At 50.3% G+C, this 26,257-nt stretch overlaps 1 protein-coding gene and 1 pseudogene across 13 annotated transcripts in view; one reads left to right on the plus strand and one right to left on the minus strand.

Annotated features, from left to right (window-relative positions):
* The window catches only part of LOC140208368 (NACHT, LRR and PYD domains-containing protein 3-like), a 111,096-nt gene that overhangs the window by 76,475 nt on the left and 8,364 nt on the right, over window positions 1-26,257 (plus strand). For all 13 annotated transcript variants that reach the window (XM_072276981.1, XM_072276982.1, XM_072276986.1 and 10 more), the window contains 4 exons: window positions 2,389-2,676; window positions 3,253-3,419; window positions 6,336-6,507; window positions 6,614-6,679. In XM_072276981.1, the coding sequence (XP_072133082.1) occupies window positions 2,389-2,676; window positions 3,253-3,419; window positions 6,336-6,507; window positions 6,614-6,679 (693 nt within the window). The remainder of the gene's footprint in view (window positions 1-2,388; window positions 2,677-3,252; window positions 3,420-6,335; window positions 6,508-6,613; window positions 6,680-26,257) is intronic.
* On the minus strand, window positions 9,975-19,354 carry LOC140207382 (uncharacterized; annotated as a pseudogene).

Below are 26,257 nucleotides of genomic sequence, written 5' to 3' on the forward strand. Positions count from 1 at the left end.
TGGACAGCTATATGGACAGGAAAGGAATGGAGGGTTATGGGCTGAGTGCAGGTCGGTGGGACTAGGTGAGAGTAAGAGTTCGGCATGGACCAGAAGGGCCGAGATGGCCTGTTTCCGTGCTGTAATTGTTATATGGTTAATTGTTCAGATGAAGAAACTTACACAGGTGCTAACAGGGCAGAGAAAAGTGTTATTGATCCCACTGGTAAAGCAGCTTTGTGTAATCGATCAGTCCAACAGTCCCAGTGCAGGGACCTGACACCAGTAATGGTCGAATGACTTCGTTCACCAGGCAAAGCTCCACCTGAGTGAAAGGAGCCGGAGACCCTGAATCAGCAGGTTGAGAGTGAAACACAAACAGGAAGGTGACGGCGGTGTTGTTTGTTACGTAAAAGTCCAGGCTCAGGGTTTGTTGCACATCGGCCTGTTTAGAGGTGAAAGACATCTCCAACTTTTATTTATAAAATTCAGAAACAGGTAATAAGAGCATTTCCAGGATTTCAGAGATTGTGTGATAATTCAACATTTCAGGTTTTGGCAGGGCAGCTATCAACTCCCCCCTCGATGCGCAAAGTAGATGAGGGGAATTTTCCGAACTCTGTTTTCTGTAACCGAGCCGAGAACATTGCCAGCCTTGGAAATGGCTGAGGATCAGGAGACACTTCATTTTAGATAAACTTGTGGTCTGGTTTGGTGTATCACTGTCTGGTATGGAGGGGCTACTGCACAGGACCGAAAGAAGCTGCAGGAAGTTGTAAATCTGGTCAGCTCCACCTTGGGTATGAATCTACAAAGTACCCAGGACATCTTCAGCGAGCGGTGTCTTAGAAAGGCAGCGTCCATTATGAAGGACCTTCAGCACCCAGGGCATGCCATTTTCTCACTGTTTCCATCAGAAAGCAGGTACAGAAGCCTGAAGGCACACACTCAGCGATTCAGGAACAGCTTCTTCCCCTCTACCATCCGATTCCTAAATGGACATTGAATCTTTGGACACTACCTTAGATTTTTTTAATATACAGTCTTACTGCTTTTGCAAGTTTTTAAAAAATCTATTCAATATTTGTAATTGGTTTACTTGTTTTTTTTTTATTCATTATTATTTTTCCCTGCTAGATTATGTATTGTATTGAGCTGCTGCTGCTAAGTTAACAAATTTCACGTCACGTGCCGGTGATATTAAACCTGATTCTGACTCTGTTTTAATACCCCAGTCCATGTCTGGTCTGTGGCCAAATGGTGAAAGTGAGTTCTCAATATTTCCCTCTTGAGATGATCTGCTACCTGAATTTAAATTCCCAGTATCTCTGATGGGAGACCCGGTATAACCAGTGACCAACTGTCTCTGTCTCCGGTGGGCATTGTGATTGAGCTCAACTCTGTGATTCCAGGTGGAATAAAACAGAGATTACAGCCTGGAAATGAATCCTTTTATTTGTGTTTACAGCCTCCTCTGACTGCATGCAATTTATACTCATCACCCGCCACGTGAGAAAATGCCCCTTCAGTCCCTTTTAAATTCCTGCCCTCGAGTCTCAGACTCCCCTAACCTGGGAAAAATATTATGACTATCTACCCTATCTGCACCCCTGATTACTTTATGTACGTGTGTAAGGTCACCCTTCATGCTCCCCTGATCCAGGGCAAACTGTCCCAGCCGAAACATATAACACAAAAACCAAACAGCTCCATCCAGTAACGTACTTGTCAATCTCCTCGACACTCTTTCCAGCTGAATCTCATCCATCCTATAGATTAGCAACGGCAAATGAACGCAAAGCTCTCTTGGTGAGACTTTGAGTTTAGCTACGAGAACTGCACGCCAAGACGCTCCCTTTGCCAATGACTTCTATAGTTGTAACATGACGATCATCCTCCAGGTGACGGGATGGGACCCAGGGGACCAGGCAGCGAGGCAATGGTCAGTCTGTGACCCAGGGGACAAGGCAATGTGTGACAAAGCAAACGGAGAACGTGTGATCTAGGGGATCGGACCATGAGTAATCCAGTGGCTTATTTGTGAGTGACACAGGTGACTGGACAGTTTGTGACCCAGGGAGATTTATGTTTATGAAAGATAATCCCAGTGGTAATTCCCGGTATCACCTGATGCTGTTCCATTAATAATCGCTGGTTATCAGTGTGTTCAACTAATGCGTAGTCAGATATCAGTATCACTGTGTCTATCCAGTTCTTTTTCTGGGAGTGGATGTGTCCAGACACCGGCTTATCGGGATGGTCACCCAGCAGGAAGTGTGGTTCACATTCACCAGCACAGTCCCACTCCAAAACTGGTCAGCCGGAGTCTCGGCTCCATTGCAGACACGCATTGTGAATCCTTGTTCGAGTATAAATCACTCTACACCTGCTATTCCTCATTTACTTCAGGTGGGAAATTAAATTGGGTACAGAAAGTACTCCAGAGGTTTTTACTAGGCAACTCATCGAGGGAAGATGATCGGGACACGGGAAGCAAGGTACCAAAGCAGGGTCAGATTGAGAGCAATGTCCCAATGGAATGCGGTCCGGCCACAGAGGAAGTGGAGCAAATTCAGCCCAGAGACAGTGACGTCGGAGACACTGAGCAGGATCCTGGAACCGGTACAAGTGAGGCGACTGTCTGTCATCTCGGAAGCTCATTAAACACGGAATTGTCAAGTGTCCAACAAGGAGCAGGTGAGTGAAATATGAGGGTAATGTGTTCGCAGAATGAGGCAGGAAGCGGGTAAATGTGATTCCTTGTTGGAGGGTTGGTCAGAGAGGGGAAATGTGTAGGTGTGGTACATGTGGTGTAGTGGGGCACCCGTTAACCCCACTACAGGAAATGTACCACCTGCTCTGATGATTTCCAGTATGTGTATCGGAGGAAATGCAGCTGTCCAGATAAGAAAGTATTTCCGCGATATGATCTAATGGAAATGTATTCGCCAGGATGGAAAGAGTATCTCTGGGAAGCAACTATCATTGACAGTCCCAACATTTATTGCCCATCTTAAACTAAAATAGGTGAGTGGGTGCGATGGTGAGAGAGACAGGTTTCTAGTAAATGTGATCCTTCTGGTAATGTCATGCCCAGCGCATTGATGGGTCAGTTTTAAGGCCAGTGTTGGAGATTAGGACAAAATCCATGTTTCTAGCTGAAGGCAGGTGAACACTGAGGTTCAAGACATGACTGGTTTGTTGGGTTGGGTGAGAGCGGTGGAGACAGGTGATATTTGAGTTTGTGACTACATTCACTTTTTATATTCGCAGAGCCAAAGTTTACAATCTCCGACCTCCTGGCACAGGGGGAGGAATATCGACTGTACCAGCTGACAAAGTTCTACAGGGACAGACTCCAACAAGCGATTGAAGAAAAAGTTGAAAGACTCGGTTGGATGTTGACAAAGGAGGGATATTTCAGTAGGGAAGAAAATGAGGTGAGTGTGTTTAGTCTATTGTCACCGAACTGCTGGTATCAGAGGGAATAGTGATCAATATTCATATCCTGCACGTTCTAGGAGTTCCACATGGCAATGGAGACTTTGATCTCTGATTGTCTCCAGCCGATCTGGTTTCAACTGTTAAGGTGGGGAGCACTGGGAGCTACAGGTTCAGCGTCACCTTTTCCTCTCACACCTGCTGTATTTATCAGTGTGATATACGAGCAGTGGCTGCATATCTGGGCTGTTGAACAGGCATTCAGTCTAAAACTAATTTCACGTCTTATCGGGACCGTCAGTCAAATTCACCTCAGCTCCTTAATCCAGGATGAATATGAAGCTGTCAGATTGTAAACTGGGACAACTGGCTTCACTGCGGTACTTGAGGGAGGGAATCCTGCTAACCACAGCTGGTCTGGTCTCCATCTGAGTTCCCTAACAGAGTAGCTGACTTGTCATATTCATAGAAAAGTACAGTACAGAAACAGGCTCTTTGGCCCATCTATTCCATGCCAGACTACTGAAGCTGCCTATTCCCACTGACCTGCACTGGGCCATGGCGCTCTATACCCTTATCATTCATGTATCTATCCAGACTTCTCTTCACCGCTTGTACCACTTGCACTGCTAGCTCGTTCCACACTCTCACCACCCTCTGAGTGAAGGGTTTCCCCTCATTTACCCTGTCTGTACACCTTATATTTTTGTGTACCTTTATCAAACCACCCTTCAATCTTCTGCGTTCCAAGGCATAAAGTCCTAGCCTGTTCAATCTTTCCTTATACCTCAGGTCTTCCAGTCCCGGCAGCATACTTCACAACCTGCTTTACCTCTGTCCTCGAAGTAGGTGATCGGATCTGCACACAGTACTGAAAACTAGGCCTCACCAACGTTTTATACACGTTCAACATCATATCTCACCTCCTGTACTGAATATTTTCATTTATGAAGGCGAGTGTGACAAATACTTTCTGTCCAATCTATCAACCTTTGCTGCCACTTTTAATGATTATGGACCTGTATTCCCAGATCACTTCGCTCTACCGCACTCCCCAGTGCCCTACCGGTCACTGTATAAGACCGACCCTGCTTGGTCCTTCCAAAGTGCAACATGTCGCACTTGGCTGTATTAAATTGCATCCACCATTTTCAGCCCATTTCTCAGCTGGTTTAGACACCACTGCAAGGTTTGGTAGTCTTCCTCACTCTCCACTCTTGGTGTCATCTGCAAATTTGCTGATCCAGTTAACCACATTTTCATCCAGATCATTGATATAGATGACAAACAACATCGGATCCAGCACCGATCCCTGTGGCACAGCACATATTACAAACTCCCAGTCAGAGATTCAACAGTCTCTAACCACTCTCTGTCTTCTTCCAAAAAGCCATTGTCTAATCCAAATTACCAGTTTACCTTGAGTGCTGAGCAACTGCACTTTCTTGCCCACCCTCCTCTGCGGTGCCTTGTCAAATGTCGTGCTAAAGTCCATTCAGACAACACCCACTTCCTTCCACTCATCAACTTTCCCGGTAACTTCCTGGTCCAACATTCAGATTGGTTAGACAGGAACCACCACGCACAAAGCTGATATCGCATGACACCAAAAATCAATAGGTTGTCCTGAAAGGACATATATATCACAAGAACCTTTTGGTAAGCACTTTACATTATTAGCCAGCACCCCTTCATATTTCATATTCTCTCTACTTACGGCTTTTTAGTTGCTTTTTGCTGGTTAGTAAAAGCTTCCCAGTCCTCCAGCTTTCCACTATATTTTGCTATATTCTATGCCCTCTCCTTTGCTTTTGTGCTGCATTGACTTCCTCGTCAGCCACGGTTGATCATCCTCCTTTTGGAATAATCCTTCGTATTTGGGATTATCTACCTCTACCTGCGCCCTCTGAATCGCTTTCAGAATCTTCATCTATTCCTGCTTTGCTGTTGCCTCTGCTAGTGTCCTCTTCCAATTAATTTTGCCCAGCTCCTCTCTCATGCCTCTGTAATTCCTTCATTCCAGTGTAAAACTGATACATCTAACTTTACCTTCTCCCTCTCAAACTGCAGTGTGAGTTCTGCTATTTTATGATTACTGCCTCTGAAGGGTTTATTTACCTTAAGCTCCCCAATCAAATCTGGTGCAATACACAACACACATCGAATCCAGATTTGCCTTTCCTATAGTGGGCTCAACCACAGGCTTCTCTCAAAAGCCATCTCATAGGCATTCTATAAATTCCCTCACTTGGGATTCAGCACTGACCTGATTTTCCAGAACTACCTGCATATTGAAATTCCCCATGACTATTTTAACATTGACCTCTTTACATGCCTCTCCTCTCTCCCACTGAAATTTGTAGCCCACATCCTGGTTACTGTTCCATCAGGGTCATTTTTCCCTACGCAGTATCTTAACAACTACACCGTCCAATCTGCTATCACTTCTTTAGAAGGACTTTTATTTTTTTATGACAACAGAGTCAACCCAACCCTTTCACCCACCTGCCTCTCCTTTCGATTAAATATTTATCCTTGGATGTGAGCACCCAAACATGATCTTTCAGCCACGATTCAGTGATGCCCACCATCCATTTTTTGCTCCCTCGCTCTCCCTCTCTTCCGTTCTTGTTGTCACATCTTTCTGATGTAATGTTACACATTGATGGATAAGTAAATTAATCACGTTGAATATACTGCAGGGTGTCAGTAAATCCTTATTCTTTCACAATATTGATTTAGAATTTCCCTCAGTTACTGTTTCTGTGTTAACGACTGAACCCAGAGAGGATCAGGCAGCAGCCCAGTGACTGCATCAATTTTGAAGCTACTGGGGCCATGAACAGATATTTTCCTGCACATTCTCCATGTCTGTCTGTCTGCTCCGCGGTAAATTTATTACTTTCCTTTTCTAGAAAGTCACTGAACTGACAGAGAAGGGAAACCGGACTGAGAGTTCCAGACTCTTCCTCAGTTTGGTGATGGGCAAAGGCTCCCGGGCCCGGAGGGCGATGTGGGAATCCTTTCTGGCATGGAGGACTGAGTTACCGAAGTTGGACAGAATACTGAGGGAAATACAGGAGCTCGGTACGTTAAAAACATGCACTGAACACAAAGGCACATTGAAATAAACATTTTAGTTATTTTAATTATTTTAGCTCTGTTTCCATGGATTCTTTTTATATTTAAACAGGTCCTGATCCACAGGAATACATGAACATCGCCCAAGGGTTATCTGAATTACCCACTCAACTGATAGGTGAGTGATGAAATGCTCAGTTCAAACTACATCTCAAATGTTAGTCTGTGACTTGGCAAAACCTGGGAATCAAAATTCGCCATTAGCCATTCGCTGATCTCTGGATCAGTCCAGGTGAGTTTTCTATCTTCAGACCTTTCATCTTCCAAGCCCCTTTTCCTTTGTAATCGCACTACACACAATTCTGTTCACTGGTGTTCATTACTTTTTGTAATTCCGCTAGTGACTTCCACAGAGTTTGTCTGCCATTTCCTTTTCACCTGTTACTACAACTACAACAACATTTTTCAGCGGTCCGATATCGACCCTCTCCCTTTTTTTCACTCTTTAATATCTGGGAAAGTTTTTAAAAAAATACTTTGGTATCCTTTCTTATATTATTGACCATATGCTTGCATTTGCTGTACATTCATGTATATCTAACATAGTTGCCTTCGACATGACTCAGATAGTAAATTCCAGGTACCAGAACTCTATGGAAAAAAAAACACCCACAATTGCTGTAAATTTACCACATCTCATCTTAACCAAATGCCCTCTGATATTAGACACCAGTCTTGTGTAAAAAAAATAACAAACAAAATACAAGCTGTCGACCCAAATCTTATCTCTCAAACTTGTGTACCTCTGTCAGATCTCTATTCTAACTCCAGAGTAAACAAACCAAGTTTATCAAACCTCTACTTGTAGCACATGCCACCGAATCCAGGCAACACCCTGATAAACCTGTTCTGTACCCTCTCCAATCCTTCTAAAAGCTGGACAATCAGAAGTGAATACAATACTCCAGATGCTCCCTAAAACCATAAGATTTAGGAGCAGAATTAAGCCAATCGGCTCAGTGATTTTGCTACGCAAATCCTCTCAACCCCATTATCCCGCCTTCTGTAAATGTTGACGCTCTTCCTAATCAGGAACATATCGACCTGCATTTTAACTATATCCAATGACGTGTCTTCCTCAGCAGTCTATGACAATAATTTCACAGATTCACCGCCCGCCAGCTAAGATGTTTCTCCCAGTGTGCATCCCCGCCAGCGAGGATAATTCCCCACAGTTCCCAAGCATATTAATTTTCTGTATGAGCCTCCCATGTGGGACCTTGTCAAAGACTCTACCAATATACAAGTAGACCTGTGACTAGTGGTGTGCCACAGGGATCAGTGCTGGGTCCATTGTTATTTGTCATCTCTATCAATGATCTGGATGATAATGTCGTAAATTGGATCAGCAAATTTGCTGGCGATACAAATATTGGAGGTGTAGTGGACAGTGAGGAAGGTTTTCAAAGCTTGCAGGGGGACTTGGACCAGCTGGAAAAATGGGCTGAAAAATGGCAGATGGAGTTTAATACAGACAAGTGTGAGGTATTGCACTTTGGAAGGACAAACCAAGATAGAACATACAGGGTAAATGGTAAGGCACTGAGGAGTGCAGTAGAACAGGTATCTGGGAATACAGATACAAAATTCTCTAAAAGTGGCGTCACAGGTAGATAGGGTCGTAAAGAGAGCTTTTGGTATATTGGCCTTTATTAATCAAAGTATTGAATATAAGAGCTGAATTTTATGATGAGGTTGTATAAGGCATTGGTGAGGCCGAATCTCGAGCGTTGTGTTCAGTTTTGGTCAACAAATTACAGGAAGGATATTAATAAGGTCGAAAGAGTGCAGAGAAGGTTTACAAGGATGTTGCCGGGCCTTGAGGAACTCAGTTACAGAGAAAGGTTGAATAGGTTAGGACTTTATTCCCTGGAGCATAGAAGAATGAGGGGAGATTTGATAGAGGTATATAAAATTGTGATGGGTATAGACAGAGTGAGTGCAAGCAGGCTTTTTCCACTAAGGCAAGGAGAGAACAAAACCAGAGGAGATGGGTTAAGGGTGAGGGGGGAAAAGTTTAAAGGGAAAATTAGTGGGGGCTTCTTCACACAGAGTGGTGGGAGTGTGGAATGAGCTGCCAGATGAGGTGGTAAATGCGGGTTCTTTTTTAACATTTAAGAATAAATTGGGCAGATTGCAGACAAGCGTGACGTGTTGCACTTTGGAAAGACCAAGCAGGGTCGGTCTTATACAGTTACCAGTAGGGCACTGAGGAGTGCGGTAGAGCAAAGTGATCTGGGAATACAGGTCCATAATCATTAAAAGCTTTGGATGGGATTTGCGTCTTGACAACTTGATTGAGTTCCTGCAGGATGTGACAAAGGTGATGGATGAAGTTACACATGGATGTTGTTTAGAAACCATAGAAACCATAAAAAAAAACTACAGCACAGAAACAGGTTTTGGCCCTTCTTGGCTGTGCTGAACCCCAAACCACCTCAAACATTCTCTCTTTCATACTGCCATGGGGCGGAAGATATAAAGACTGAAGGTGTGTACCACCAGCCTCAGGGACAGCTTCAATACTGCATTTATAAGACTACTGAATGGTCACCTACTATGTTATTATTGGCTCTGAATAATATTAAGACAATTATATAATTGTAGCATCGTGCATCCGGTAACTAATAACAACTCACTTAGATAACCACAATATACTCACAGGGCAGCAGAAAAAATACCGTTCGGTTATGAACAACAGATAACAGATTATGCAATTCTATTTCAAAACCTGTGGAAAGCAGAAATCTTTCAGTGTAATATTGTCTATCAAAAAACATTTGATTCTCTCCCTCACATGGTTAAGAGAAGTTCCAAATAGATATAAAATTCATCCAAGACTTGTGAAATTTCTACAACATCTGATGAATCATTGGCATAAAATAATCGTCCTATTAACAACCACAAAGGGACAACCACCATTATCAAAATTGAGGGATTTTCCAGAGCGACTCACTAAGGCCAGTATGGTTCTGTTTGGCTTTAAACCTGCCCATAATTTACCGAAACGGACAAAAATCAGGTAAAAATACGAATTATACGTTTGCACAGCTATACATTGATGATTTGAAATTACTTGCTCTTGCATCAGCAAAGCTGAAACAAATAATTCAAATAATGGAACTAATTTCCAAAGATATAAGCATGAACTTTAGACTAGAAAAGTACAGAACATGAAACATAAAGAAAGGTGCAATAGAGCCAGTAGAATATCAAACAGAGCATCAGGATACAATGCAACAGAATATGAAACATATAGTTAGGATATCAATAAGCAAAGAAAATAGATAATCGTGTGATAAAGGAAAACTTTCCAACAAAATTTACTTCAAGGCTGAAGAAAATCTGAATTTACATCAAGGATCAAGAAAATCTGCCAAACAGAGCTGAACAGTAAAAATATAACAAAGGTACTAAACACTCACTATGCCCATATTGACGTATAATTTTGGTATAATATCCTGGTCTGAAACAGATCTGGAAAATATGCAAAGAAAAATAAGAACTTAAATGACAGTTTCCAGAAAACGCCATGTGCACTGGATCACACTTAGATTGATATGAATGAGGACAGTATGAGTACGGTGAATAACAGATCTAAAAAAATGAGACAACAGCCGGATAAAAATTCTCAGAATCAGGGTTAATATCAGACACATGTCGTGTAAACTGTTTTTCTGCACCAACAGCACAATTACAGTAAAGTGTGTGCGGTGAGCGTGTATATATGTGTACAATTGTAGAAGTAGATTTGTATCAGCGTGAATTGATCATTCTGATGTCCTGGTGGAAGAAGCTGTCCGGAGCCTGTTGGTCCTGGCTTTTATGCTGTGGTACCGTTTCCCGGATAGTAGCAGCTGGAACAGGTTGTGGTTGGTGAGACTTGGGTTCAGAATGATCCTTTGGGCCCTTTTTACCCCGTCTCTGAAAAGCCCTGAATAGTGGGAAGTTCACGTCTACAGATGCACTGGGCTGTCCGCACCGCTCTCTGCAGAGCCCTGCGATTGAGAGAAGTACAGTTCCCATTCCATGTAATGATGCAGCCAGTCAGGATGCTCTCAACTGTGGCCCTGTAGAAAATCGTCAGCATTTGGGGGCCCATCCCAAACTTCCTCTACCATCTGAGGTGAAAGAGATGCTGTTGTGCCTTTTCCACCACGCAGCCGGTGTGCACAGACCATGTGAGATCCTCAGTGACGTGAATGCCAAGGAAATTAAAGCTGTTCACCCTCTCAGCCCCAGATCCATTGATGTCAATAGAGGTTAGCCTGTCTCCATTCCTCTTGTTCTTGCGACATTGCGACCAGCTCCTTTGCTTTTGCGACATTGAGGGAGAAGTTGTTCTCCTGACACCACTGTGTCAGAGTGATGACTACTTCTATGTAGGCTACCTCGTTATTATTTGAGATTTGGCCAATCCATATAGTATCGTCAGCAAATTTAATTAGCAGATTGGAGCTGTGGGTGGCGACACAGTCATGTGTATACAGAGAGTAAAGGAGGGAGCTTAGGACACAGCCCTGAGGGGCACCTACATCGAGTGTCGGAGGGGCAGAGGTGAGGGAGCCCACTCTTACCACTTGCTGGCGATCTGACAGGAATGCCACGATCCAGCTGCACAAGGCAGGGTCAAGGCCGAGGTCTCTGAGCATCTTGTCAAGCCTGGAGGGAATGATGGTGTTGAATACTGAACTGTAGTCCGAGAACAGCACTCTCACATAAGCATCACTCTTCTCCAGATGTTTAGAGGCACTGGCTGTCCACTGTATCTATTCCTCTTAATATCTTATACACCTCTATCATGTCTCTTCTCATCCTCCTCCTCTCCAAAGAGTAAAGCCCTAGCTCCCTTAATCTCTAATCATAATCCATAATCTCTAAACCAGGCAGCATCCTGGTAAATCTCCTCTGTACCCTTTCCAATGCTTCCACATCCTTCCTATAGTGAAGCGACCAGAACTGGACACAGTACTCCAAGTGTGGCCTAACCAGAGTTTTATAGAGCTGCATCATTACATCGCGACTCTTAGACATTATCCCTCGACTTATGAAAGCCAACAACCCATAAGCCTATCTACCTGTGAGGCAACTTTCAGGGATCTGTGGACATGTACCCCAGATCCCTCTGCTCCTCCACACTACCAAGTATCCTGACATTTACTTTGTATTCTGTCTTGGAGTTTGTCCTTCCAAAGTGTACCACCTCACACTTCTCCGGGTTGAAATCCATCTGCCACTTCTCAGCCCATTTATGCATCCTATCAATATCTCTCTGCAATCTTCGACAGTCCTCTACACTATCTACAACACCACCAACCTTTGTGTCATCTGTAAACTTGCCAACCCACCCTTCTACCCCCACCTCCAGGTCGTTAATAAAAATCATGAAAATTAGAGGTCCCAGAGCAGATCCTTGTGGGGCACCACTAATCACAACCCTCCAATCTGAATGCACTCCCTCCACCACCACCCTCTGCCTTCTGCAGGCAATCCAATTCTGAATCCACCTGGCCAAACTTCCCTGGATCCCATGCCTTCAGACTTTCTGAATAAGACTACTGTGTGGAACCTTGTCAAATGCCTTACTAAAATCCATGTAGATAACATCCACTGCACTACCCTCATCTATGTGCCTGGTCACCTCCTCAAAGAACTCTATCAGGCTTGTTAGACACGATCTGCCCTTCACAAAGCCATGCTGACTGTCCCTGATTAGACCATGATTCTCTAAATGCCCATAAATACTATCTCTAAGAATCTTTTCCAACAGCTTTCCCACCACAGACGTAAGGCTCATTGGTCTATAATTACCCGGACTATCCCTACTACCTTTTTTGAACAAAGGGACAACATTCGCCTCCCTCCAGTCCTCTGGTACCATTCCCGTGGACAACGAGGACATAAAGATCCTAGCCAGAGGCTCATCAATCTCTTCCCCCACCTAATGGAGAAGCCTGCGGAATATTCTGTCTAGCCCAAGGGACTTATCCATCCTAATGTATTTTAACAACTCCAACTCCTCCTCTCCCTTAATATCAACATGCTCCAGAACATCAACCTAACTCATATTGTCCTCACCATCATCAAGTTCTCTCTCATTGGTGAAAACTGCAGAGAAGTATTCATTGAGCACCTCACTCACTTCCACAGCTTCCAGGCACATCTTCCCACCTTTATCTAAATGGACCTACCTTCACTCCTGTCATCCTTTTGTTCTTCACATAATTGAAGAATATCCCAGAAGAGATCCCAATAATCCAAACCCCCTGTTCCCTGCACCAACTCCTCAGCCACGCATTCAACGCCATCTCCTCCAATTCTTACCATCACTGTCACGTAGCACTGGCAGCAATCCTGAGAACGCCACCCTTGAGGTCCTGTTCTTCAACCTTCTGCCTAGTTCCCGAAACTCACACTTCAGGACCTCATCCCTCTTCCTGCCTATGTCGTTGGTGCCAACATGTACCACGACTTCTGGTTACTTTCCCTCTCATACCAGGATGTCGTGCACCCGGTCAGAGACATCCCGGACTCTGGCACCCGGGAGACAACAAACCATGCGGCTGTCCTTCTCACGTCCACAAAATCTCCTGTCTGCTCCCCTGACTATAGAGTCTCTAATGACGACAGCTCTCCTCTTCTCCGTCCCACCCTTCTGCACCACAGGGTCAGACTCAGTGCCAGAGGCCCTGCCACCGTGGCTCACACCCGGTCGGTTGTCCCCGCAAACAGTATCCAGAATGGTGAACATATTATTGAGGGAAATGGCCACAGGGGTGCTCTGCACTACCTGTCTGCTCACCTTCACTTTCCCCCCTCTGACCGTCACCCAACGACCTGCTTCCGACAGCCTAGGTGTGACTACCTCCCTGTAGCTCTCATCTATGACTGCCTCATTCTCCCTTATGAATCGAAGGTCATCCAGCTGCTCTAGATTCCTTCCAGATCGCCAAGATCTTGACACACTGTGAGACCGCACAGACCCCTGATAGTGTCCTGAGACACTCTGAGACCTACGCACCCCTGACAACATCCTGTCACGCAGTCAGACCCCACACACCCCTGGCCGGCTCCTGACACGCTGTGAGACCGGACACAAACCTGAGAGGGTCCTGACACACTGTGAGACCCGACACACCACTGGCAGGGTCCGGACACACTGTAAGACCCCACACAACCTGGACTCGGTCCTCACACACTGTGAGACCCCACACACTCCCAAAAGGGTCCAGACACATTGTGATACCTCAAACACCCCTGGCTGGCTCCTGACACACTGTGAGACCCCACACACCCCTGACAGGGTCCTGACACACTGTGAGACCCCACACACCCCTGCCAGGGAACTGGCACACTGTGAGACCCCACACACCCCTGACAGGGTCCTGACACACTGTGAGACCCAACACACCCCTGACAGGGTCCTGACGCACTGTGAGACCCTACACCCCTCTGACAGGGTGCTGACACACAGCGAGATCCCACACACACCTGACAGGTTCCTGACACATTGTGGTACCTCAAACACCACTGAGAGGGTCCTGACACACTGTGAGACACCACACATCCCTGAGGGAGACCTGGCACACTGTGAGACCGCACACACACCTGGCCGGCTCCTGACACACTGTGAGACCCCACACACCCCTGACAGGGTGCTGACACACTGTAAGACCCTTCACCCCTCTGACAGGGTGCTGACACACAGCGAGATCCCACACACTCCTGACATGGTCCTGACACACTGTGAGACGCAACATACCCCGGACAGGGTCCTATAGAAAATAGACAAAAGACAATAGGTGCAGGTGTAGGCCATTCGACCCTTCGAGCCTGAACCGCCATTCACTGCGATCATGACTGATCATCCTCAATCAGTATCCAGTTCCTGCCTTATCCCCATAACCTTTGATTCCACTATCTTTAAGAGCCCTATCCATCTCTTTCTAAAAAACATCCAGAGACTTGGCCTCCACTGCCTTCTGGGGCAGAGCATTCAAAATATCCACCACTCTCTGAGTGAAAAAGTTTTTCCTCAACTCCGTTCTAAATGGCCTACCCCTTATTCTTAAACTGTGGCCTTTGGTTCTGGACTCACCCATCAGCGGGAACATGCTTCCTGCCTCCAGCATGTCCAATCCCTTAATAATCTTATATGTTTCAATAAGATCCCCTCTCAGGCTTCTAAATTCCAGAGCATACAAGCCCAGTCGCTCCAATCTTTCGACATATGACAGTCCCGCCATCCCGGGAATTAACCTTGTGAACCTACGCTGCACTCCCTCAATAGCAAGAATGTCCTTCCTCAAATTTGGAGACAAAAATTGCACACAGTACTCCAGGTGTGGTCTCACCAGGGCCCTGTACAACTGCAGAAGGACCTTTTTGCTCTTGTACTCAATTCCCCTTGTTATGAAGGCCAGAATGCCATTCGCTTTCTTCACTGCCTGCTGTACTTGCATGCTTACTTTCACACTGATGACACTCTGTGAGACCCCACACACCCCTTACAGGACCCTGACACACTGTGAGACCTCACACACCCCTGACAGGGACCTGACACACTGTGAGACCCCACACACCCCTGACAGGATCCTGACGCACTGTGAGACCCCACACACCCCTGACAGGGTTCTGACACACTGTGAGACCCCACACACCCCTGACAGGGTCCAAGCACTCTGTGAGATCCCCACACCCTTGAAAGGATCTTGACACACGGTGAGACCTGACATACCCCTGACAGTGTCGTGACACACTGTGAGACCCCAAACACACCTGACAGGTTCCTGACAAACTGTGAGACCCCACGCACCCGTGACAGAGTCCTGACGCACTGTGAGACCCCACACACCCCTGACAGGGTCAGGACAAGCTGTGACGCCCCACACACACCTGACAGGACACTGACACACTGTGAAACTCCACACACACCTGACAGGACACTGACACACTGTGAGACCCCACACACACCTGACAGGACACTGACACACTGTGAGACCCCAGACACCCCTGACAGGGTACAGAAACACTGTGAGACCCCGAACACCCTGACAGGGTCCTGACAAACTGTGATACACACACACCGCTCACAGGGTCCTGGCACACTGTGAGACTCCACACACCCCTGACAATGTCCTGTCACATTGTCAGACCCCACACACTACTGACAGGGTTCTGACACACTGTGAGATGGCACACACACCTGACAGGGTCCTGACACACTGGAAGACGCCACACAGCCCTGACACGGACCTGACACACTGTGAGACACCACATATCCCTGACAGAACCTGACACACTGTGAGACCGCACACATGCCTGGCAGGCTCTGGAAACGCTGTGAGACCGCACACACCCCCGACAGGGCCCTGACACCCTGTGAGACCCCACACATCCCGGACCGGGGCGTGACACACTGTGAGACCCCACACAACCCTGGCAGGGTCCTGACACTCTGTGAGACCCCACACACCACTGGGAGGGACCTGACAAACTGTGAGACACCACACACCCCTGACAAATTCATGACACACTGTGAGACCCCACACACACCTGAGAGGACATGACACACTGTGAGACTCGACACACCCCTGACAGGGTCCTGACACACTGTGGACACCACGCACACCTGACAGGGTCCTGACACACATTGCGATCCCACACACACCTGGCAGGGTCCTGATACAAATTGCGATCCCACACAACCCTAGCAGGTTCCTGACGCACTCTGAGACCCCACACACCCTGGATAGGGTCCTGACACACTACGAGACCACACACACCCCTGACAAGGTCCAGACACACATTGCGATCCCACACACATCTGAGAGGGTTCTGACACACTGTGAGACCCCCCACACCCCCGACAGGACCCTGACACACTGTGAGACCTCAAACAACCATGACAGAGTCCTGACACACTGTGAGACCCCACACACCCCTGGAACGGTCCTGACACACTGTGAGACTGCACACTCCCCTGACTGGGCCCTGACACACTGTCAGACCACTCACACCTCTGACGGTGATCTGACACACTGTGAGACCCTACACACACCTGACAGAGTGCTGACACACAGCGAGACCCTACACACCCCTGACAGAGTCCGGACACACTGTGGGATCCCACACACTCCTGACATGGTCCTGACACACTGTGAGACCCCACAGGCCCCAAAAGGGTCCTGACACACTGTCAGACGCCACACACCCCAAAAGGATCCTGACACATTGTGAGACCCCACACACCCAGGATGGGGTCCTGAGAGACTGTGAGATCCGACACACCCCTGAGAGGGTCCTAACACACTGTGGGACCCCACAGGCCCCAAAAGGGTCCTGACACATTGTGAGACGGCACACACGCCTGACAGGGTTCAGAAACACTGTGGCACCCCACTCACACCTGAGGGGTCCTGACACACTGTGAGACGCCACACACCCCAAAAGGGTCCTGACACACTGTGAGACGCCACACACCCCTGACAGGGTCCAGACACACTGTGAGACCCCACACACCCCTAACAGGGTCCTGACACACTGTGAGACCCCACACACTATTGACACGGTCCTCACACACTGTGAGACCCCACAGGGACCTGACGCACTGTGAGACTCCACACACACCAGACAGGGTCCTGACACACTGTGAGACCCCACACACCCTAGATAGGGCCCTGACACACTGCGAGACTCCACACACTCCTGACAGGGTCCTGACACACTGCGAGACCCCACACATCCCAACAGGGTCCTGACACATTGTGAGACACCACACACCCCAAAAGGTTCCTGACACATTGTGACACCCCACACACCCAGGATAAGGTCCTGAGAGACTGTGAGATCCGACACACCCCTGAGAGGGTCCTAACACACTGTGAGACCCCACAGGCCCCAAAAGGGTCCTGACAGGTTGTGAGACGGCATACACGCCTTACAGGGTTCTGAAGCACCGTGGGACCCCACACACCCCTGACAGCGCCCTGACCCACGGTGGACGCCACACACACACCTGACAGGGTCCTGACACACATTGCGATCCCACACACCCCTGGCAGGGTCCTGATGCATTTTGCGATCCCACACAACCCTGGCAGGGTCCTGACGCACTGTGAGACCCCACAGGCCCCAAAAGGGTCCTGACACACTGTGAGACCCCACACACACCTGGCAGGGTCCAGACACACTGTGAGACCCCAAACAACCCAGGCAGGGTTCTGACACACTGTGAGACCCCACAAACCACTGACAGGGACCTGTCACACTGTGAGACCCCACAAACCACTGACAGGGTCCTGACAGACTATGAGACCACACACACCCCTGATAGGATCGTGATGCACCACACGACACCACACACACATGAAAGGGTCCTGACACACTGAGAGACCCCACACACCCCTGGAACGGTCCTGACACACTGTGAGACCCCACATACCCCTGGAACGGTCCTGACACACTGAGACTGCACACACCCCTGACAGGGCCCTGACACACTGTCAGACCCCACACACCCCTGACAGGGCCCTGACACACTGTCAGACCCCACACACCCCTGACAGGGCCCTGACACACTGTCAGACCCTACACACCCCTGACAGGGTGATGACACACAGCGAGACCCTACACACCCCTGACAGGGTCCGGACACACTGTGGGATCCCACACACTCCTGACATGGTCCTGACACACTGTGAGACCCCACAGGCCCCAAAAGGGTCCTGACACACTGTGAGACACCACACACCCCAAAAGGTTCCTGACACATTGTGAGACCCCACACACCCAGGATAGCATCCTGAGAGACTGTGAGATCCGACGCACCCCTGAGAGGGTCCTAACACACTGTGGGACCCCACAGGCCCCAAAAGGGTCCTGACACATTCTGAGATGCCACACATACCTGACAGGGTCCAGACACTCTGTGAGACCCCACACACTATTGACACGGTCCTGACACACTGTGAGACCCCACAGGGACATGACAGGGACCTGACGCACTGTGAGACTCCACACACACCAGACAGGGTCCAGACACACTGTGAGACCCCACACACCCTAGATAGTGTCCTGACAGATTGTGAGATCCGACACACCCCTGAGAGAGTCCTGACACACTGTGAGACCCCACAGGACCCAAAGGGATCCTGACACACTGTAATACCCCACACACCCCTGACAGGGACTTGACGCACTGTGAGACGTCACACACCCCAAAAGGTTCCTGACACATTGTGAGACCTCACACACCCAGGATAGGGTCCTGAGAGACTGTGAGATCCGACACACCCTGAGAGGGTCCTGACACACTGTGAGACCCCACAGGTCCCAAAAGGGTCCTGACACATTGTGAGACGCCACACACACCTGACAGGGTCCAGACACACTGTGAGACCCCACACACTATTGACACGGTCCTGACACACTGTGAGACTCCACACACACCAGACAGGGTCCGGACACACTGTGAGACCCCACAGGCCCCAAAAGGGTCCTGACACACTGTAAGACGCCACACACCCCTGACAGGAACTTGACACACTGTGAGACGCCACACACTCCTGACAGCGTCCTGACACACATTGCGATCCCACACACATCTGAGAGTGTTCTGACACACAGTCAGACCCCACACACCCACGACCAGATCCTGACACACTGTGAAACCCCACAAACCACTCACGGTGTCCTGACACACTGTGAAACCCCACACAACCCTGGCAGGGTCCTAACACACTGTGAGAGCCCACACACCACTGACAGCTTCCTGACCCACTGTGGACGCCATACACACCTGACAGGGTCGTGACACACACTGCGATCCCACATACCCCTGGCAGGGTCCTGACGCACTGTGAGACCCCACACACCCCTGACAGGGTTCTGACACACATTGCGATCCCACACACATCTGAGAGGGTTCTGACACACTGTGAGACGCCACACACCCCTCACAGGGTCCTGACACATTGTGAGACACCACAAACCCCAAAAGGTTCCTGACACACTGTGAGACCTTACACACCCCTGACAGGGTGCTGACACACAGTGAGACCCTACACACCCCTGACGGGTTCCGGACACGCTGTGGGATCCCACACACTCCTGACATGGTCCTGACACACTGTGAGACCCCACAGGCCCCAAAAGGGTCCTGACACATTGTGAGACGGCACACATGCCTGATAAGGTTCAGAAACACTGTGGGACCCCAAACACCCCTGACAGCGACCTGACCCACTGTGCACGCCACGCACACCTGACAGGGTCCTGACACACATTGCGATGCCACACAACCCTGGCAGGGTCCTGACACACTGTGAGACCGCACACATCCCTGACGGGGACCTGACGCACTGTGAGTCCCCACACACCCATGACAGGGTCCTGACCCACTGTGAGACCACACACACAACTGACAGCCAGGTTCCTGACACACTGTGAGACCCACACACCCTGGACAGGGTCCTGACAGACTGTGAGATCCGACACAGCCCTGAGAGGGTCCTGACACACTGTGAGACCCCACAGGCCCCAGAAGGGTCCTGACACACTGTGAGACCCTACATACCCCTGACAGGGTGCTGACACACAGTGAGATCCTACACACCCCTGACAGGTTCCGGATACACTGTGGGATCCCACACACTCCTGACATGGTCCTGACACACTGTGAGACCCCACAGGCCCCAAATGGGTCCTGACACATTGTGAAACGGCACACACGCCTGACAGGGTTCAGAAACACTGTGGGACCCCACTCACACCTGAGGGGTCCTGACACACTGTGAGACCCCACACACCCTAGATAGGGTCTTGACAGACTGTAAGATCCGACACACCCCTGAGAGAGTCCTGACACACTGAGAGACCCCACAGGCCCCAAAAGGGTTCTGACACACTGTGAGACCGCACACACCAGACAGGGTCCGGACACACTGTGAGACCCCACAGGCCGCAAAAGGATCCTGACACACTGTAAGGCCCCACACACCCCTGGCAGGGACTTGACGCACTGTGAGACGCCACACACTCCTGACAGTGTCCTGACACACATTGCGATCCCACACACATCTGAGAGTGTTCTGACACACAGTGAGACCCCACACACCCACGACCAGATCCTGACACAGTGTGAAACCCCACAAACCACTCACCGTGTCCTGACACACTGTGAAACCCCACACAACCCTGGCAGGGTCATAACACACTGTGAGACCCCACACATCCATGGAACAGTCCTGACACACTGTGAGACTGCACACACCCCTGACTGGGCCCTGACACACTGTCAGACCACTCACACCTCTGACGGTGACCTGACACACTGTGAGACCCTACACATCCCTGACAGGGTGCTGACACACAGCGAGACCCTACACACCCCTGACAGGGTCCGGACACACTGTGGGATCCCACACACTCCTGACATGGTCCTGACACACTGTGAGACCCCACAGACCCCAAAAGGGTTCTGACACACTGTGAGACGCCACACACCCCAAAAGGTTCCTGACACATTGTGAGACACCACACACCCCAAAAGGTTCCTGACACATTGTGAGACCCCACACACCCAGGATAGGGTCCTGAGAGACTGTGAGATCCGACGCACCCCTGAGAGGGTCCTAACACACTGTGGGACCCCACAGGCCCCAAAAGGGTCCTGACACATTGTGAGATACCACACATACCTGACAGGGTCCAGACACACTGTGAGACCCCGCACTCCCCTAACAGGGTCGTGACACTCTGTGAGACCCCACACACTATTGACACGGTCCTGACACACTGTGAGACCCCACAGGGACGTGACAGGGACCTGACGCACTGTGAGACTCCACACACACCAGACAGGGTCAGGACACACTGTGCGACCCCACACACCCTAGATAGTGTCCTGACAGACTGTGAGATCCGACACACCCCTGAGAGAGTCCTGACACACTGTGAGACCCCACAGGACCCAAAAGGATCCTGACACACTGTAAGACCCCACACACCCCTGACAGGGACTTGACGCACTGTGAGACGCCACACACTCCTGACAGCGTCCTGACACACATTGCGATCCCACACACATCTGAGAGTGTTCTGACACACAGTGAGACCCCACACAACCACGACCAGATCCTGACACACTGTAAAACCCCGCAAACCACTCACGGTGTCCTGACACACTGTGAAACCCCACACAACCCTGGCAGGGTCCTAACACACTGTGAGACCCCAAACACCACTGACTGGGTCCTGACACGCATTAAGATCCCACACATACCTGAGAGGGTCCAGACACACCGTGAGACCTAACACACCCCTGACAGCGACCTGACACACATTGCGATCCCACACACATTGAAAGGGTTCTGACATACTGTGAGACCCCATACACCCCTGGCAGCGTCCAGACACACTGCGAGACCCCACACACCCCAAAAGGGTCCTGACACATTGTGAGACCCAACACACCCAGGATAGGGTCCTGAGAGACTGTGAGATCCGACACACCCCTCAGAGGGTCCTAAAACACTGTGAGACCCCACAGGCCCCAAAAGGGTCCTGACACATTGTGAGACGGCACACACGTCTGACAGGGTTCAGAAACACTGTGGGACACCAAACACCCCTGAGAGCGACCTGACCCACTGTGCACGCCACGCACACGTGACAGGGTCCTGACACACATTGCGATGCCACACAACCCTGGCAGGGTCCTGACACACTGTGAGACCCCACACATCCCTGACGGGGACCTGACGCACTGTGAGTCCCCACACACCCATGACAGGGTCCTGACCCACTGTGAGACCACACACAACTGACAGCCAGGTTCCTGACACACTGTGAGACCAACACACCCTGGACAGGGTCCTGACAGACTGTGAGATCCGACACAGCCCTGAGAGGGTCCTGACACACTGTGAGACCCCACAGGCCCCAAAAGGTTCCTGACACACTGTGAGACCTTACACACCCCTGACAGGGTGCTGACACACAGTGAGATCCTACACACCCCTGACAGGTTCCGGATACACTGTGGGATCCCACACACTCCTGACATGGTCCTGACACACTGTGAGACCCCGCAGGCCCCAAAAGGGTCCTGACACATTGTGAGACGGCACACACGCCTGATAGGGTTCAGAAACACTGTGGGACCCGAAACACCCCTGATAGCGACCTGACCCACTGTGGACGCCACGCACACCTGACAGGGTCCTGACACACATTGCGATGCCACACAACCCTGGCAGGGTCCTAACACACTGTGAGACCCCACACATCCCTGACGGGGGCCTGACGCACTGTGAGACCCCACACACCCCAGAAGGGTCCTGACACACTGTGAGACCCCACACACCCCTGACAGGGCCCTGACACACTGTCAGACCCCACACACCTCTGACGGTGACCTGACACACTGTGAGACCCTACACACCCCTGACAGTGTCCGGACACACTGTGGGATCCCACACACTCCTGACATGGTCGTGACACACTGTGAGACCCCACAGGCCCCAAAAGGTTCCTGACACATTGTGAGACCCCACACACCCAGGATAGGGTCCTGAGAAACTGTGAGATCCGACACACCCCTCAGAGGGTCCTAACACACTGTGAGACCCCACAGGCCCCAAAAGGGTCCTGACACATTGTGAGACGCCACACATTCCTGACAGGGTCCAGACACACTGTGAGACCCCGCACTCCCCTAACAGGGTCCTGACACACTGTGAGACCTCACACACTATTGACACGGTCCTGACACACTGTGAGACCCCACAGGGACCTGACGCACTGTGAGACCCCACACACACCAGACAGGGTCCGAACACTCTGTGAGACCCCACACACCCTAGATAGTGTTCTGACAGACTGTGAGATCCGACACACCCCTGAGAGAGTCCTGACACACTGTGAGACCCCACAGGCCCCAAAAAGGTCCTGACCATTGTGAGATGGCACACACGCCTGACAGGGTTCAGAAACACTGTGAGACCCCACTCACCCCAGAGGGGTCCTGACACACTGTGAGATGCCACACACCCCAAAAGGTTCCTGACACATTGTGAGACCTCACACACCCAGGATAGGGTCCTGAGAGACTGTGAGATCCGACACGCCCCTGAGAGGGTCTTAACACACTGTGGGACCCCACAGGCCCCAAAAGGGTCTGACACATTGTGAGACGCCACACACACCTGACAGGGTCCAGACACACTGTGAGACCCTGCACTCCCCTAACAGGGTCCTGACACACTGTGAGACCCCACACACTATTGACACTGTCCTGACACACTGTGAGACCCCACAGGGACCAGACAGGGACCTGACGCACTGTGAGACTCCACACACACCAGACAGGGTCCGGACACACTGTGAGACCCCACAGGCCCCAAAAGGGTCCTGACACACTGTAAGACGCCACACACCCCTGACAGGGACATGACGCACTGTGAGACGCCACACACTCCTGACAGCGTCCTGACACACATTGCGATCCCACACACATCTGAGAGTGTTCTGACACACAGTGAGACCCCACACACCCACGACCAGATCCTGACACACTGTGAAACTCCACAAACCACTCACGGTGTCCTGACACACTGTGAAACCCCACACAACCCTGGCAGGGTCCTAACACACTGTGAGAGCCCACACACCACTGACAGGGTTCTGACACACATTGCGATCCCACACACATCTGAGAGGGTTCTGACACACTGTGAGACCCCACACACCCCTGACAGGGTCCTGACACACTTCGAGACCCCACACACCCCAAAAGGGTCCTGACACAGTGTGAGACACCAGAAACCCCAAAAGGTTCCTGACACACTGTGAGACCCCACAGGGACCTGACAGGGACCTGACGCACTGTAAGACCCCACACACACCAGACAGGGTCCTGACACACTGTGAGACCCCACACACACCTGACAGGGACATGACGCACTGTGAGACGCCACAAACCCCTGACAGGGTCCTGACACACATTGCCATCCCACACCCATCTGTGTCCAGACAACCAGTGAGACCCCACACACACCTGGCAGGGTCCAGGCACACTGTGAGACCCCACACAACCCAGGCAGGGTCCTGACACATTGTGAGACCCCACAAACCCCTGCCCGGCTCCTGACACACTGTGAGACCCCACACAACCCTGACACAGTCCTGACACACTGTGAGACGCCACACACCCCTAACAGGACCCTGACACAGTGTGAGACCCAAACAAACCCTTGACAGGTACCTGACACAGTGTGAGACGCCGCACAGCCCTGACAGGGTCGGGACACGATGTGAGACCGTACACACCCTGGATAGGGTCCTGACACACTGTGAGACCCCACACACCCCTGACAGGTTTATGACACAGAGTGAGACTCCACACACACCAGACAGGGTCCTGACACACTGTAAGACCCCACACACCCCTGACAGGGACGTGACGTACTGTGAGACGCCACTCACTCCTGACAGCGTCCTGGCACACATTGCGATCCCATACACATCTGAGAGTGTTCTGACACACAGTGAGACCCCACACACCCACGACCAGATCCTGACACACTGTGAAACCCCACAAACCACTCACGGTGTCCTGACATGCATTAAGATCCCACACACACCTGAGAGGGTCCAGACACACCGTGAGACCTAACACACCCCTGACAGCGACCTGACCCACTGTGGACGCCACACACACCTGACAGGGTCCTGACACACATTGCGATCCCACACACGCCTGGCAGGGTCCTGACACAAATTGCGATCCCACACACATCAGTGTCCAGACAACCAGTGAGACCCCACACACCCCGGCACAGCTCCTGACACACTGTGAGACCCCTCCCACCCCTGAAAGGCTCCTGAAAACTGTGAGACCCCACACAACCCTGACACAGTCCTGACACACTGTGAGACCACACACACCCCTGACAGGATCGTGACACACCACGCGACACCACACACACATGAAAGGGTCCTGATAAACTGTGAGACCCCACACACCCCTGGCACGGTCCTGACACACTGTGAGACCCCACGCACCCTTGACAGGGCCCTGACACATTGTCAGACCCCACACACCTCTGACGGGGACCTGACACACTGTGAGACCCTACACACCCCTGACAGGGTGCTGACACACAGCGAGACCCTACACACCCTGACAGGGTCCGGACACACTGTGAGACCCCACACACTCCTGACATGGTCCTGACACACTGTGAGACCCCACATATCTCGGACAGGGTCCTATAGAAAATAGACAAGAGACATTAGGTGCAGGAGTAGGCCATTCGACCCTTCGAGCCTGAACCGCCATTCACTGTGATCATGGCTGATCATCCACAATCAGAATCCAGTTCCTGCCTTATCCACGTAACCTTTGATTCCACTAAATTTAAAAGCTCTATCCATCTCTTTCTAAAAAGCATCCAGAGACTTTGCCTCCACAGCCTTCCGGTGCAGAGCATTCAATATATCCACCACTCTCTGGGTGAAAAAGTTTTTCCTCAATTCCATTCTAAATGGCCTGCTCCTTATTCTTAAACTGTGGCCTTTGGTTCTGGACTCACCCATCAGCAGGAACATGTTTCCTGCCTCCAGCATGTCCAATCCCTTAATAATCTTATATGTTTCAATAAGATCCCCGCTCAGGCTTCTAAATTCCAGAGTA

This window comes from Mobula birostris, chromosome 13 (genome assembly GCF_030028105.1).
Source record: "Mobula birostris isolate sMobBir1 chromosome 13, sMobBir1.hap1, whole genome shotgun sequence".
NCBI classification, from domain to species: Eukaryota; Metazoa; Chordata; class Chondrichthyes; order Myliobatiformes; family Myliobatidae; genus Mobula; species Mobula birostris.